Genomic DNA, 17,295 nt, shown 5'->3' on the forward strand with positions numbered 1-17,295 from the left:
CTATTTGCTATGGAACCTGAAGCTAATTTATAAACTACATTTAATAAAGTTATTGGTCTCCAATTTTTTAAAAATTGTTTTGGTTTTTTTTCTTTTGGAATGCATGTTATTGTTCCTAGCTTTTGATTTCTAGAAAAAGAATTAAACAGTATAAGCAAAGTTTATAGCTTTTACAACAAAATGTCCAATTCTATTCCAAAATATTTTAAAAAAATTTGCTGTAAATCCGTCACAACCTGGGCTTTTATCATTTTTCATGTTTTTTAATGTAAAAGAAACTTCATCATATGAAAGTAGACCTTCAAGATTCAATGCTTCATTTTGAGACAACTTGGTAACATTACAATTTTCTAATTCCATATCAATCTTAGATTCTTCAGTTATATCAACATTTTTTATATAAATTTTCATAATAACTACATGTCTTTGTAAGAATATCTTTTTGATCATATATAAAGGATCCATCATCAAGTTCTAGAAAAGGAATAATTTTTATCTGAACAATGTGTTTTTTTCTAAGTTTAAAAAATAACTAGTAGGCTTTTCTCCAGATTCAATCCATTGTGACCTTGACCTTATCATAGCACCTCTTATTTTTCTATTTCTTAATTCAGTCAATTCATTCTGTAAGTGTAAAAGTTTGTCTTTATTTTCAATTGTCATGTTTTGCTCTATAAGATTAATTTCTTCAATTAACTTTTTTTCATAAGTATTTCTTTCTTTGACCTTATAAGAGCTGTAAGATATAGTTTTACCTCTTATTTCCATCAAAAGAGTTTCTAAAAAAGTTCATAATTTATAACAAAATTTACATCTTTGTTTTTTGGATCTAAAACATAGTCTATATTGTATACTGGTAAACAATATTGTAATTTTACTTCATCTATTTTTTTATTTTATAATATCAAGGAATTCAATGTCATATAACAGAGCATTATTAAATTTCCATAAACCTTTTCCATGACTTACAGAACTAAAACAAAAATCTAAATATATTATTGAATGGTCAGATTTATAAACTAATGTCAATATCACATTTTCGTACATACTGATATAAACTATTTGATATAAGAAAAAAATCTAGTCTACCTTGTTGTATAGGGTTGGTTCGTCTCCATGTATATTTTTTCATATTACCATGCAGTTCTCTAAAGGGATCAATGAGGTCTTTTTCTTCAATAATACTTATTAAAAAATTTCTTGCCTTTACATTATTGTTTTTTGATTTATAGTTATAATAATCTAAGTCAGGATTTTGAACAAGGTTGTAATCTCCACAAATAATTAGAGAGTCATTATCATCAAAAGAATCTAAAGTATCAAAAATGTTTTTAAAGAAACTAGGACTGTCTCTGTTTGGCGCATAAATATTAACTAATGTGAAATTTATAGAATCAAGCATTATTTGTAAAATTATGAAATTTCCTGAATCATCAGTTTTAACAGAATTAATTTTTATATCTAAACCTTTTCTGCATAAAATAGCCACACCTTGGCATTAGACCTACCATGGCTGTAAAAACATAAAACCATTCCATTCAGAATAAATTTTCTTTTCAATTTCTTTTATAAAATGTGTTTCCTGTAGGCAGAGAATATCAGCTTTTTTTGACTGAAATAAATCTAAAACATCTTTTTCTCTTGATACTATCGTGTAAACCTCGACAATTGTAAAGAGAAAATATTAAGACTACTCATAACTAATATTTACAATAATACATTCAACACTATATCTACAATATACATAGCTACACTTAAGTAAAGTAAATACAATATGTACATGAACCCAGAGAAACACTTCTAAATAACATAATGACCTCAAAATTATAAAAAAATGTGCTTGTATATAAAGGAAGAAATACATTTTGCCAATAAACAAGTAAAATTTACTTATGGAAGAAAAAACTTTTAGTGAAATTAGACTTATACAGGTGACAGTTATCACATTTTTGTGCAAATGACATCTCATTTTGGTCTTTTTCATTTAAAAAAATACAAAACAATATTTCAAATTTTTTATTTGATTGGTATAATGTATATTTAAAAGTATACCCCCGTTACGGAGGCATAGAATTTTAAACGTGACATTTGAATTACTTACAATAAAGCGGTTTATATTAAAAATGTTTCATCGCAGGAGCCTAATTTATCAATTTTATTCCAAATATAGTCTTTTGATATTGTTTTGAGTACAAATTTAAAAGAATTCAACACATCTCAAGATTGTTACATTCCAGTTTAAAATTGTTATGGTACCATAGTTGCATTTCGGAGATGGCAGCATTAAAAAAAAAATCATAGAAAATAAGGGTCTCTTTTTCTAACTTCTTATGTAATTCTGAATCAATTATCAATACTGTATTGATTTTAGGCACAAACTTGTTGGAAAATATGGAAATAGATTATTTTTTCTTCAATCTTAAACTTTAATTGGTCAAGCTACAGCGATTTTTTGCAGTTACTATTGCTTTTCAGTTTAACACAAATGAAAAACTAGGAGCATCCACGCTACAAAATTAAAGTTAAGCTGCTGAGAACATCCCAGTGTACTTATTTAAATGTTAGTCACAAATGTTAAAGCTGGTCTGTACATTTTACTACGATTTTTAAAGACAGGAATTATTAAAAAGTTATAGGAGAATGGCTGTATAGTGTGTAGATTTTTAATCATAACATATCTACTTTGTGTAAAATCAAAACATATTTATTTTATATTCACAAAGAGACTGTGTAGTAATTATCAATATTTTCTAGTATCTAATTTGAGCATGGTATATCTTTATAAAACAGCTTAGGGCAAGTTTCTGAGCCTTGGCTGAGGACAATTAACTCTGTTGGCTGGTTTTTAAATAGTGATTGACACTGGTTTCTGACTTAAAAACATTGTTTGAGGACAAATGACCTTTGTTGCATAGTAGCTGAAGACAAATGATACTGGATGTCTTAATAACTGAAAATGTACATTTCCCAGGGTTTACACATAACATTCTAAGGTCCTTAGACCTAAGATTTTTTCTTTGGAGATAATTAAATGCCTCAATCGATTGTATTAAAGGTTCAGTTTATAGAATTGCCTTTATAACTAAGATTTTTCAAAAGTTATATATATATATGAATTATGTGGAGAAAGAAAAGAAAGATGAACTGTCTTTGATTATAGAAAGTTCTTAAAGTCAACCTGTAAATGTATATGTATTGAAAAATCAAATATATGTTGGCCTGAGATCAGACCTGTAACTTTGTTGTTGTGTCCAGAAACTGCCCTCAAATATTATTGGCCACCATGCTACTACAAGTATTGTCAGTGATTCTTTCAATTTTCAAAACAACCTGTGGCTTTCTGAAGGGGAAAATAAGAGCAATAAATGGGAAATGGGGAAAATCAAATTCCAACAACTGAGAATATAATTTACCCACACAAATTATAAAATTTTCAATTTCAATTCAATTAAATTTGCATGGTACATAGTAGAGGCTATCTATAGGAACAGTTTTCTGTCTTCTAGCTGATATAAGTCAGCTGCTGTTAAGTCATGGTTCTAGTGAAGAATATGCACAGAGCATTTTAGGGAAAAATATTTGCATTTTAAGGGGAAAATAAACCTATTTTGAGCTAAGGCAAACAGACTTTATTCGGCTGTAAAATACAGGAAAAAAATCACTGAATGTTTTTGTTGATATTATTATTATCATTATTATTAATATTATTATTATTATTATTTATTATTATAGAGGACTTAATGAAGTCATTAGAAAGATCTGGGGAGAATGAATATCTACCTAATCTAGCTCAAAGTTATGATAGACCAGCCGGTGCAAACTGTGATTTCTCAACTTCTCTAAATCCCAGGTAACTACTTTGATAGAATAAATTATGTATTTATAGCAACAGAGAAAATATTGGTCTACCATCTTCCACCACCAGTAAAGCTGGAACATCGCCATGTGGCCTATACCTTGACAATGTGATGTAAAACCCAATCAAACAAACAAAACAAACAGAGAGAATATTAAAAATGTCTGAAAATATTTTGGGTTAATATTTGAGATGATTTTTCTTCTTTTACAATACAACAGCCTATAAATCATAGACAATTCAATTGTTTCTTATGTAAAATGTAGCTTTATTTTTTCATTTTATGAAATCATCTTTAGAATAAACGATAAATCTGTCTAATAATATAAATCAGCAAACATCAGTTAAAACTTGGTAATAGAAACTGCAAAATGTCAGGAAAAAATCTATTAAAACAAACTGTCACATTGTCAGGGAAAAATCTGTGCAAAAAAAACTGTCACATGTCAGGGAATTGTCTATTTGGCGGTCGTGATGACTTCCAGATAACAAGAGTCAACTGTAAAAGAAACTATCACTTTACCAGGCAAATTCTAATCAAAGAAACTGTCTAGGGAAATTATTTACAGAAACTGTCAGATGTCAGGAATAATATATTTATTGAAATTATTATTCAACTTTCAGCAACTTGGCAAATACATTACCTGGATCAGTTTATGCAAAGATGGAACAAAACAAAGTCAGCTCCTACCTCACTGATGTTGAGAGGCCAAAAGGACTTTACATATATCATGGTACTATATATAAACAAAATCTATTTTTAGTATGGTTTGTTTAATGATTGCCATTTATACATATATATGTATACAGTGCATCCTATGCAGAGCAGATCTCTGTAGAGCAGGAACCTCTATACAAGAACAAAATAAAATCTTCACAAACTAAGGTTTTGAATTGAATTTAAAGGGACTCCACTGAGGTTTTTTGACATGATGGGACTGAAAACAATTTTTCCAGATAAATGTATCATTTGGTGTAGGTTTAGACCATAAATATTTGTGCAAAATTTCAGATCACTCGCGCACTTCGTATTTCCAGAATTATTCAAATTGTAAAAAAATGACACAAACTGAAAAGCGTTTAAACGCTTTTCACTCAAATCGGGTTAAGAAGAGCATAAAAATACAATTTTCAATTTATTTCAAAGTATATTTCTTAACTATCTTTGCATATATTTTTCTTTAAAATGTCCCATCTCATTTATGTAAGAAATTCAAATGTTATGTTTTTAGGCTTTTAAACCTCAGTTGAGTCCCTTTAAGGTAGTCTTATTGCAATGCTTTTCTGCCAAAAAATGTCCAACATTGGCCAATAACATAATAAATTGGTCATTTCTGGATTGTTATTTTTCACAATCTTCCATATTAAATAATTTCTAACTGTTTATATCCTGAATTTAGTTCATAACAATAAAAGATTGATGATTGTAAATAATCTAATGCCCAAGATATTGAAAAAAATGACGTTCTGGAAATTATCAATTTGCTAAGATATTGGCCAATGTTAGAATTTTTTTGGCAGGAAAGCATTACAGTAAGACTACCATAACCTCAAGATCAACACGTTTAACTAACACTCTCTAAGGTTACATAAACTTTTACTGGAGAGATAGGTCTTTAATTTTACAAATTATCTTTACAGAACATACTTTATAAAATCTGACAGCACCACATTTAATTATAGTATTTTGAAACATCTTTCATGGCATTGGAATGGGACTAACAAATATGCTTACAAATGACAGGTGTGTTTTACAATTAACAGGATAAAGGTTGAAGTTAACTCAGTTGTTAAATAACATCATGATTTTATTTCTTCATTTATATTATCATAGATGGTATAGTGAGCCATATTTGTGCTGTGAATTTATTTGATGGAAACACTCCTCTACATCGTACAATTGAAGGTGGCGACAATGTTGCCATAGCAACTGCATTGATTGAAGCAGATGCAGCGGTTATCAACATGCAGAATGATGCAGGACTTACACCAATCCATCTTGCATGTAAACTTGGCAGAAAAAAGATCCTAGAAAGATTACTGGTTGGTTTAACTTAAACAAAATTTGTTATAAATTAGACAGCATTTATTTATTCATCAAATTGTTAACATATGTATTTAAGGGCAAAGTTATTATAATCATTCATTTTTTTTTTTTAAATAAATAGTACTTAATTTTTCAAAATCAAATATATAAGCATATTTTCTTGCTATTGACTATAATTTTATTATAATTCACTTTTGTAACATTTTTATTCATTAGATATTGGTAACTGTTTTTGTTGGGTTTGTTTTTTTTCCGAAAGAAAGCATTTGTGCATTACAATAAATTAGTTTTGATGACTTGGTAGGTTGTATGGTTCTGTGTAAGAAGGTAGGTTATATGGTTCTGTGTAAGAATGTGTTTGCATGTTATAGTACAGTAAACTCCGCTTATAACAGACTCATTGGGACATTCAAAATCTGTTCCTTATATCCGGAGTTCCTTATAAGCATAAAGTGAATTAGTTTCTTGTAACAGGAGTTTTTATAGCGAACAGATTTGATTTTTACCATCGTCCGTAATTTTGAAGGGCATTTAATTAAGAAACATTAGTCATTGATTTTTAGACACAATACTCAATAGCGTATTTTTTTTTGAATTTTCAAAATCCTTTACTATTTCAGTTTAAGTTTTACACTTTTTTTCAATTTCACATAAAATATCTTTTTTTAACTCACCTGTCACAAAGTGACAGGGTGAGCTTTTGTGATCGCTTTTCGTCCGGCGTCCGTCTGGCGTCTGTCCGTCCGGCCAAGCCAACATTTGATTATTATGAGCTTCATTCCGTAGTTAAGTAAAGAACATAAACTCATAAAATTTAAAATTAAGAGCTATTTTTTGTTTTTATGAGCTTATTTTGCTTATGGACGTTGGTCCAGGTGGTGTTTATGAGCTCATTTGCCTCATAAACATCAAATTTTGGTCCGTCCGGCCGTCCGTCCGTCCGTCGTCCGTCCGTAAACTTTTACTTTAAATGACATCTCCTCATAAACCACTAAGCCAATTTCATCCAAACTTCACAGGAATGTTCCTTTGGTGGTCACCTTTAAAAATTGTTCAAAGAATTTAATTCCATGCAGAACTCTGGTTGCCATGGCAGCCGAAAGAAAAAACTTTAAATATCTTCTTTTAAAAAACCCAAAGAGCTAGAGCTCAGATATTTGGCATGAAACATCTTCTACTGAATGTCTACCAAGTTTGTTCAAATAAAAGCCCTGGGGTCAAAATTGGCCCCGCCCCAGGGGGTCATTTATTTTCCCTATATGCATATAGTAAAAACTTAAAAATTCTTCTTTTAAAGAACCCAAAAAGCTAGAGCTAAGATATTTGGCATGAAACATCTTCTAGTGAGTGTCTACCAAGTTTGTTCAAATAAAATCCCTGGGGTCAAAATTGGCCCCGCCCCAGGGGGTCATTGATTTTCTCTATATGCATATAGTAAAAACTTAAAAAATATTCTATTACAGAACCCAAAGAGCTAGAGCTTAAATATTTAGCATGAAACATCTTTTAATGGGTGTCTACCAAGTTTGTTCAAATAAAAGCCCTGGGGTCAAAATTGGCCCCGCCCCAGGGGGTCATTGATTTTCTCTATATGCATATAGTAAAAACTTAAAAAATCTTCTTTTACAGAACCCAAAGAGCTAGAGCTTAAACATTTAGCATGAAACATCTTCTAATGGGTGTCTACCAAGTTTGTTCAAATAAAAGCCCTGGGGTCAAAATTGGCCCCGCCCCAGGGGGTCATTGATTTTCCCTATATGCATATAGTAAAAACTTAAAAAATCTTCTTTTAAAGAACCGAAACAGCTAGACCTAAGATATTTAGCATGTAACATGTTCTAATGGATGTCTACCAAGTTTGTTCAAATATGAGCCTTGGGGTCAAAATTGGCCCCGCCCCAGGGGGTCATTGATTTTCCTTATATGTGTATAGCAAAAACTTGAAAAACTTTTTTGAAAAAAACCCCAAAAAGCTAGAGTTTAGATACTAAGCATGAAACATCTTCTAGCGAGTGTCTACCAAGTTTGTTCAAATAAAAGCCCTGGGGTCAAAATTGGCCCCGCCCCGGGGGTCATTCATTTTCCATATATGTGTATAACAAAAACTTAAAAATTCTTCTTTGAAAAAACTCAAATAGCAAGAGCTAAGATATAAATCATGAAGCATCTTCTAGTGAATGTCTACCAAGTTTGTTCAAATAAAGCCCTGAGGTCAAAATTGGCCCCGTCCCGGGGACATTAATTTTCCTTATATGTGAATAGCAAAAACTTAAAAATCTTCTTTGAAAAACCCGAATAGCTAGAGTTTAGATATTAAGCATGAAACATTTTCTAGTAAGTGTCTACAAAGATTGTTCAAATAAAAGCCCTGGGGTCAAAATTGGCCCTGCCCTAGGTGTGTCATTGTTTTTATCTATATGTGTAAAGAAAAAACTTGAAAAATCTTCTTTTAAAAAACCCAACGAGCTAGACCTTAGATGTTTAGCATGAAACATCTTCTAATGGGTGTCTACCATATTTGTTCAAATAAAAGCCCTGGCCCCGTGTTCACAAAGAAAAGATCAGGATCAGGATCAGATGATCCTGATTTTATTTTCATTGTTTTATACAGCTAAAATTGATGGTATTATGCTAGAAGTAAATGGTACATATTCGGAATATAAATAATTTCTTACTTGCAAAGAAACCAACCTATTTTGGGGAAAAATCAACAAATAACAAAACAAATACAAAAATAATCGGATCAAAATAAGGATCAATTTCAGGATCAAGAACCAAATTTGGATCAACTGTAAAATGCCCATATCTTGTAAAAATAACAATAAATTCATTCTAAAATTTCATAAGCATGCTATTTCAAGTCCAGTTTTATCAAGTTAATACTGAATATTTAATCTATGAGGATAAATAATGGAGAATATTTGAGTTATTAAATTTGATCCTGATCTTGATCCTGATCCTTAAATCTTTGTGAACACGGGGCCTGGGGTTTAAACTGGCCCCGCTCCAGGGGCCTATATACAGGTGAGCGACTTCAGGGCCATCATGGCCCTCTTGTTTTTCTAAATTCAGTGCTTTTCGTGTTCTTTCCTTGATTAAGAATAAACAAGATATTCGATTCTTCCTTCCATTTATATCTTCTATTATATTTTTAAGGGTGGTGACTTTTACTTATGAAAGATATAGATTTCTTTTTATTTCAATCAGACGTACTTTGTAGTTTTCAATGGATAAGCAAGCATGCATGATTATGTTGAAAACTGATTATAAATGATAATAATTATTTTGCTAGAGCAAACCTATTAAAGACAAGAAATAATTGAATAAAATAGAAAGAATAACAGTTTTATCTTAATGACAAGAACTCATACTAAAATATCATAAATAAAAATAAAAATATTCTAAGTTATATTACGTTACTGCTATACAAATTCATTTTCACAGCTGTATTGTAGTACAAACAACAGTGAACAGTACATTCGGGCGAGTTTTAATCTGTGCCAAAGAAAACAAGTCATTTTGGAGTTCGTTATAAAAGTGTAATTTTCTGTACTTTTAATTAATTTGGGACTAAAATAGAGTTCCTTATAAGCGGTAATTCCCTATAACCGTGTTAGCTATAACCGTATATTTTTATATTAAATAAAGAAGGGCAAAATTCGGGCCAAAATAAATTGTTCCTTATAACCGGAAGTTCGCTATAACCGTGTTCGCTATAAGTGAAGTTTACTGTATAACCTTTTTTACTTAGATATATAACCTGTCAAAAAAATCTTTAACAATATAAGCTGAGTGTAAAGTTCAATGGAAAAAAATATATTGGGACATACTAGTTTTAATATATATAACTTGTAATTTACTGAAAAAATCTTATTAGACTGGATTAACTTTATTTTAGATGGTACCTGGAATAGATCTAAATTTACCTACTCTCAATGGTCATTTACCAGAGGAAGTTACCACTAATAAAACACTTATTAAGATGGTACAGAAAGTGCGTAAAGAACAACCTGTCAGGTACGTGTTATGATAAAAATTGTTATATGCCAGTGTGAGAGATGTATAATGAAATGTGAACTGCACTTCTGTAATCTACAACTATACTGGAAGTCATTTAGGCGTTCTAAAACAAAGCTTTATTTTATAACAGGGCCGGCAAAATCTCATTTTGACTTACTAGTCGGTTTTTCTCTGAAGCATTTCTAAACTTGCCCTGATAACGTTTATATAGTAAATTCTTGAAAATTTCCACTTGTCTGTACAAGCTGTTGGACAACCTAGGCAATATAATTGATTTTGCAGCCCTTTAGCTTGGAGTATTTTGGGCATCATTTTATAAACAAATGTCAACACTGAACCAGAACAAAACCAATTTTTGCAACAAAACCTAGCTCTAAAGAGTTTAAAATTACTGAGCTGAACTGATTGACTGGAAGTTCAGGGATGTTGAGTTAACACTAAGGACAGGGCTTTCCTCCAGCCAACCTAATGTTATATTTCATTTTATTAGAATTCAAGCCTACATGTATATAAATTAAGAGGACAGTCTATAAATGGATATGTTATCATGTGTTAATTTAACAGATTACATATAGCACTTTGTAACTTTATTATCCCCCGCCGAAAAATTTCGGCGGAGGATATAGAAATAGTCTCCGTCCGTCCGTCCGACCTTCCGTCCTTCCGTCCGACATTTTTGTCCGGAGCATATCTCTAAAAGTATTTGAGTTATCAACTTGAAACTTCATAGGTGGATAGACCTCATTGAGGAGGAGTGCAGTGCACAAGAATGATAACTCTACCTTGCATGATTTTTGAGTTATTGCCCTTTGTTATTTTTCAAAATTGATTTTTGTCCAGAGCATAACTCCAAAAGCCTATGAGATATTAACATGAAACTTCATAGGTGCATAGATCTCTGACTCAGGAGGTGTGCACTGCACAAGAATGATAACTCTACCTTTTATAATTTTTGAGTTATTGCCCTTTGTTCTTTTTCATACTTTAATTTTTTCTCAAAAAGTATTTGAGGTATCAACTTGAAACTTCATAGGTGGATAGACTTTACTGAGGAGGGATGCAGCACACAATAATGATAACCTACCCTGCATTATTTTTCAGTAATTGCCCTTTGTTATTTTCAGCCATCAGTATTCACATAGGTTTCAAATCTGTAATCACTATAGCCATCAGTTTTCATTACCAAAAGACCTCTTAAAATAGAATTATTCCGCTCTACTACATATACATTCTTCCAATGAGCAAACACATTCGGCGGGGGATGGCCATGTTGACATGGCTCTTGTTTATATTTCTATTTAACACATTTAACTCATAAGCTGCTAAAACATGTTTCACAATTGAGTTTATTATACTTCTGAACATTTTAATAAAATAATATGGGATAAAAATGGCAAAATTTTGTATTATTTGTTATTTAGAATTTCAGACATTCATTACAGGCAGCCCCCAACACCTGAAGATGCGTATCCGAGCAGTGTTAGTGTTCAGATGCAGGAGTCTTTACCATCAGTTCGTAGTAGAGGAGGCGAGACTGTTATAAGCTTTGATAAAATCAACGATCTGTATAACACGCTGAAAGATACTTAGAAAAAAAATATATTACTGTTAAGATTTCATTGTTATATTGAACAGTATTGACTGTATTTGATTATAAAGGTTCATTTACACATGCTAAAGTAATGAGACAGGCCTTTACCTAGCCGTTTTGGGGAAAAGTACCTTGCCCAGTTTCGGAATTATTGCGTTGTAAAATTGCTTAATTGGGAAAAATATATGGTACCTTTCGAAACAACTTTCATGCTCTTTTGGCATAGTATTTTGATTTGTGCAAAATTGTTTATTCCAACAAATGCAAATGTCATTCAAAGCATAAAAATCATTAAAATTTGACAATGAATTGTGTGCAAACATCTATCTGATACCATACTGGAATGAACTCTAGCAAATTTGTCAGTTTTGATATTGAGAATATTAGTTCAATTGGGATTTTATGCCATTGGGATAGGGTCCCATAATCTGACCTGTGGTAACACTGGGGAAAGGCGTGCGAGAGCTCCATAATGGTGGATTAAAACAATTTGTATCCAAGAAATTTGGTTTTAAATATTTAGATATTTTAACTTATTTATAATATCACTGATAAAATAATGTACTGTATATCAGGTGTTTTTTGTGTGAATATCTAATTTTTGATATATTCGCGGGTGCTAAATATCGCAGGAAGTAGATATGTTAAAATTAAGTCAAATTTAATAGAAGAAATTTGCATGTTTTTGTAACTGGATTTTCTACTTTACTTCAGTTATTTACAAAGATTATAAGTGCCATTTGCAGTATGTAAATTACTTTCTTTGTTTGCTATACAATATTTTACTTTTAAATGCAATATTAAAATTTTCATGAAAATTAGCATGAATGGCATATGCTGCTTTGAAAATAAGGTTAGATAAAATAATACCAAATGCTTGCCTGTTAGAAAAATTGTAAATAAAATTTAATATGTGTAAAATAGAGTGATGTTACTTTGTCAGCAGAAATAAAATGTGAAAAACAGAATCTGGTAAAGCAAAGGTGCTAAAATTAAATTACTGCTAAAGATCCCGAAATTTGATGTGCACAAAAAATTCTAGTCCTGATATACAGTATATGGTTCACTAAAGACAGTAGGTTTCTATTTACAGTGTCTGCTAGATAATTTAAGTTATCATTCGTGATTGATTCTAGACTTTAGATAGATAACCATTAAACTCAAAAGGGCTTAACCTAATGTTGAAAGAGCCTGTACCACAACCTGTTTCTTTTGTTGTTTATTTATTATTATTTTGCATAATGTTTTGCATAATGTTTTACATGTATTCAAACATGCATATTCAAACTTATAATGAAGCCCTCTTAATAATGGCTCTTGAATGATCAATAACTGATGAACTTTGTTAATATTTACCTTAATGTGCTTCATGTTTGCTACATCCTGTTTCATTGTGATGTAATTATTTATAAACATGGTTGTTGCCAATTTATGAATTTATTTTAATTTTGATATAAAGATTAAATGTTCAGTATATTTAATTATTTATGAAGATTTTTATGTATATCTCAGCAGTTCTTTTTGGACTTGTCTTTTTCATACATGAATATTTTAATTTCAAAAGAAAGTCACTTTATCTTATGGCAATCTTTTTAGTGTTGTTGTTGTTTTTTTGTTTCTGTTTTTTTTTAATATTTAAACAGCAGTTGTCTTACTTTTCACATTGACATATTTCTTTGATTTTTAGATGTAGGATTTACTCCCTTCACAACAGAAAATTTTCTTGCCAGCTTTATATCTAAAATCAATCAAGAAAAAAAATGATAACAAGAATTGTTACTGAAAGTAAACCAATGATAATTTGACTTCAGGAAAGTAAAAACCAGTTACTTAAAACCAATACCAATATTGATTCTTTATTTCTCTAGTGCAGTGTTAAATATTAGGTACAAAACCTATAAACTTCAAGTGTAAACACATAACACTTCAGCCAATATAGGACATATTTATCTATTATTTAATCTTTCAACTACTGTGTACATGAAGACACAAACATAAGATGTTCAGCCAAATGATGTCATAAAAACTGTTGATTTCCTTTTAGCATTTAACTGTACATGTGCAATACATACGGAATATTATGTTGTAATAGCTATCAATTTGTAGTAGATATCAATTTTCCAATGTTGCGAGTAGCAAAATGCGTAGCCTCAGAAAGCTATTACAACATAATTTTCCTTTTATTATATACCTTTTCGTTCAAAGTAAAAATGATTTTTATTATACTACACTTCTATAAGAAATTTCAGAAAATGAAATTTAGCTGTCAAGAAATAAATTTATGACTGACGGATGAAAACGTAATTTTGGCAAAACAGGTCATGCCTTTTATAATTTTGGTTCACGTTTCAAAATGCTATGTTATACACATCGAAGATCGGAACCAACGTCAAAAATAGTCTGGCTCTTCCATATATGGTACGGTATTTGTCACTAACATAATACAGAATTTTTTATCTGTTGAAGCTTACTTGCCCTTCAAGATATGCATGTATATTAGGGAGAAAATTAAAAGGTATATAATAAATTATTTTATTACACTAAGTGATCAATATCATTGTAAAATTATGTAAAATATTTGAAAACATATCATTAAAAATACATGTATATCATGTTTACTGTTTAACATTTTGAAAGCTTAGGTATTGTATACACTTTGGTAATCTTTTTTATAAATCTATTAAAAGCCTGTTTCATTCAGTTTCATCTGGCTGTATATAAACATAGTTTGAAATACAACTAAAGCCATTATATGCAAACAATCATTTGATCCAGTGAAAATCTTCACAACTAATAATATACAAATAATAAATACAGGAAAAAGCTGAAAGTATACATTTTCCCTCTTATTTCAAAAAGCTTTTCTGAGACTCCCATTTTGCACTTTTCATGTAAATATGAAAGGTTTTTTACCACATTATTACAGTGTCAATTTCATTTTAACCTTGTTGTCACTTTCACAGTTCAAAGTATAATCAAACTATAAATTGGAGGAAATTATTTTTCATATAAGTGAGAATGTTTAAACATTATTAGGTTAATTTATACCTCATTGATTTGTGTAACTTGCCATTGCTTTTTTCTTCAATACTGTAACTTAAAGTGATTTCAGTGTAACAGTATGAGAATAATTGTCTTTAATAGAAAAAAATGTGATGAAAAATTTTATACAGTGTTTTACATATAATCAGGGATTTTCAAATGTACTTGTTCATTCCAACTTTTGATCGTAAGGAAAATGTTATAAACCAATCATGTATTTATTTCTTTATATTACACAGATTTAAGATAAACTAAATGTTGATTTTGCTGGGTGTGTTTTCTAACTTAATGCAAGTCTTTCTTAGAAGACATTCATTTTAGATTCGATATATACTGTACTGTTTAATATTTTATTGTATTGTTGGCCTAACCTCGAGACAGGCAGAGTTATTTAAGTGCTTGAATTAACCATATATTTTGAGATGCTCTTTTTGATGGATTCTTGTATTACATGTTTTGATGTTGGTATATAAGTGCAATATTGATGAATGTTATACAGCAGTGAATTGTAACCCCAACCATAACCTCAAGGCAGTACAGGTGCTAGTGTCCCCAAACTGATCTTGTTTTTGTTATAGAGTAAAATGTAGGGATTTAATATCTGTCTTTTTTTGAAGGGCCTTTACCAAGGGTTTGAAAATTCAAAGTCCTACTATTCCTTAGGGATGGGGCCCACTCAAATTGATTGGTGCATTATTAAGTTAAATTTGTTTAATCAGCAGGATTGTTATTGAAATTACCATTTGATATTAAAATAAATTATGTGAAAAATGTTAATATTATTTTATTTAAATATAAGATGTATTGTATTGTTAAAACTGTTTGCCTCCAGATGAGTATAAAACATTTGTTTTTTTTCCCAAAAAACTCAGAGTTTAAGCACTGTCCATGAAATTAAAAGTGACAGAAATAATATTTTTACCATATATAATAGACTAGCAACTTATTCTGTAATTTTTAACACATTAAGTAACTAATGTAATTGTTGATAGTGTTTTGGACTACATGTAGTTTTATTGATAGTGTCTTAGACTAAATGTGGTTTATGAAACCCTGAGGTGGTCACTGTCCAGGTATATAAAAATGTAGCTTATAGATGATTGATGGTTAATTTTGTATACTTTAATATTTTTGCGATAAGAACAATTATTATTAAAAAAAACAACGTAAAAGTGAACAAGAATGTGGAAGGATGCTGTTTTAATGATATCAGTAAATTGATATACAAAGACTTTTCGTTTTGTATTGATGTTAAGATATGTCATTACTTCCATAGATTATTTTGTGATTATATGCAAGTATATTCTTGTTGTGCTTATATTTTGTCAAAATTGGTCAGGGATAATTTATTTGATTTGTATTTTTAATCAAGATATTGATTAAATGGCCCTTTAGATTCTTCTTTAGAAGTGTTTCTGTATTGTTTTACATGTGTTCATCTGTAAATTACTAATATTTTCACAATAGCTGAACTGTTGAGTTGTTGTTGATGAAAAAAAGAAGATGAAAACTAGAAAGTCTGATTAGGATAATTGCTTGCCAATTTGTGACTGAAATATTGTAAAGAAAATGCCATGTTTGTTCAAACTAATTACTTGTCTTAATTGAAGTTGTTTGTTTACTGTTGTTGAATATGAATTTGTTTGTTGAGAAGATATTTATTAAAGAAAATATTAACAAATATAAGTTTTTGACTTTGTTATAGACCTATTCATCAAATGTTTACCAACAAGTCCTTAACAATTTTGTACCTTTCGTTTGGTTTTAAGTTGCACCCACACAGTAGTGGATTTATACTGTGACTTTCTAGCTTTACTTACTGGTGAAGGAAAACCACTGGTGCTCCTCCATGCATTATTTTACAAAAGTTCCATGAATCTTGTCACCGGGGTAAATAATTGCCCTGCTGTAGAGTCAATACTCTGTTTATAACTATAGATACATTCTGTACATGACTGCAACTTTCTAGCTTTACTTATAATAATAATAATAATAAAGACTTTATTTAAAGAGGCAACATAGTTAGGAAAGCCCAGTCTTCCCTATGAGCCTCTACCACTTACAGGTGGAGGAAAACCTCTAGTGCTCCTCCGGGTCCTCTTCTGTTTGAGTGCAATTTAAAACTAAATGAAAGGTACAATCTAAGATAGCAATCTTAGGGAAAACCTACAGGACCTCTATTTTAAGCTGGGGTTGAAACAGTTAGAGATTGGAGATTTGGTGCACTATGTCATTTATTTTTTATCATCCTCAGTAACCCAGGCTATTAACTGTATAACAGTATCAGTAAATGGGTTAGTTTTTTTTCATTGTCAATAGAACTATTGAAGGTATATTTGGAGAACTGTTTCATAAATTAATGTATTCTGTTCCAAGCCAAGAAAAACAGAAACTAACGTTTGACCATGTTTTGCATAAAAATGCTCTGGCAGAAAATTTACAATTCTTTTATTACAGAGGTGGAAAAGTAAAAGAAACAATTCATGCATATCTTGCATCATAAATTAGGTGTATCAATTCACATGAAAGACCAATTTTAGATTGCTTTTTCAAACCACTTCATGCCTGTTAAGAGGCTACATTTTTGTGACTAATCGAATCTCGTTTTCTGACATCAAGGTATATTTTATGAGGTATAGTATATCCAAGAACCAAGGTTTAGAATATTTTTTTATCGTACCAACACAGTACAGGTCATACAGCAACTTTCCAATTTTACTGGTGGAGGAAGACCTCAGG

General features: G+C 30.4%; 1 protein-coding gene across 4 annotated transcripts in view; it reads left to right on the top strand.

Moving 5' to 3' along the window:
• The window catches only part of LOC132739343 (ankyrin-3-like), a 70,020-nt gene extending 53,784 nt beyond the window's left edge, over positions 1-16,236 (top strand). For all 4 annotated transcript variants that reach the window (XM_060727039.1, XM_060727038.1, XM_060727040.1 and 1 more), the window contains 5 exons: positions 3,733-3,850; positions 4,481-4,590; positions 5,691-5,899; positions 9,802-9,920; positions 11,366-16,236. In XM_060727039.1, the coding sequence (XP_060583022.1) occupies positions 3,733-3,850; positions 4,481-4,590; positions 5,691-5,899; positions 9,802-9,920; positions 11,366-11,513 (704 nt within the window). In that variant the 3' untranslated portion in view covers positions 11,514-16,236. The remainder of the gene's footprint in view (positions 1-3,732; positions 3,851-4,480; positions 4,591-5,690; positions 5,900-9,801; positions 9,921-11,365) is intronic.
• The last annotated feature ends 1,059 nt before the right edge of the window (positions 16,237-17,295 follow it).

This window comes from Ruditapes philippinarum, unplaced genomic scaffold, assembly GCF_026571515.1.
Source record: "Ruditapes philippinarum isolate M1 unplaced genomic scaffold, ASM2657151v2 ctg607_1_1_1_1, whole genome shotgun sequence".
Classification (NCBI taxonomy): Eukaryota; Metazoa; Mollusca; class Bivalvia; order Venerida; family Veneridae; genus Ruditapes; species Ruditapes philippinarum.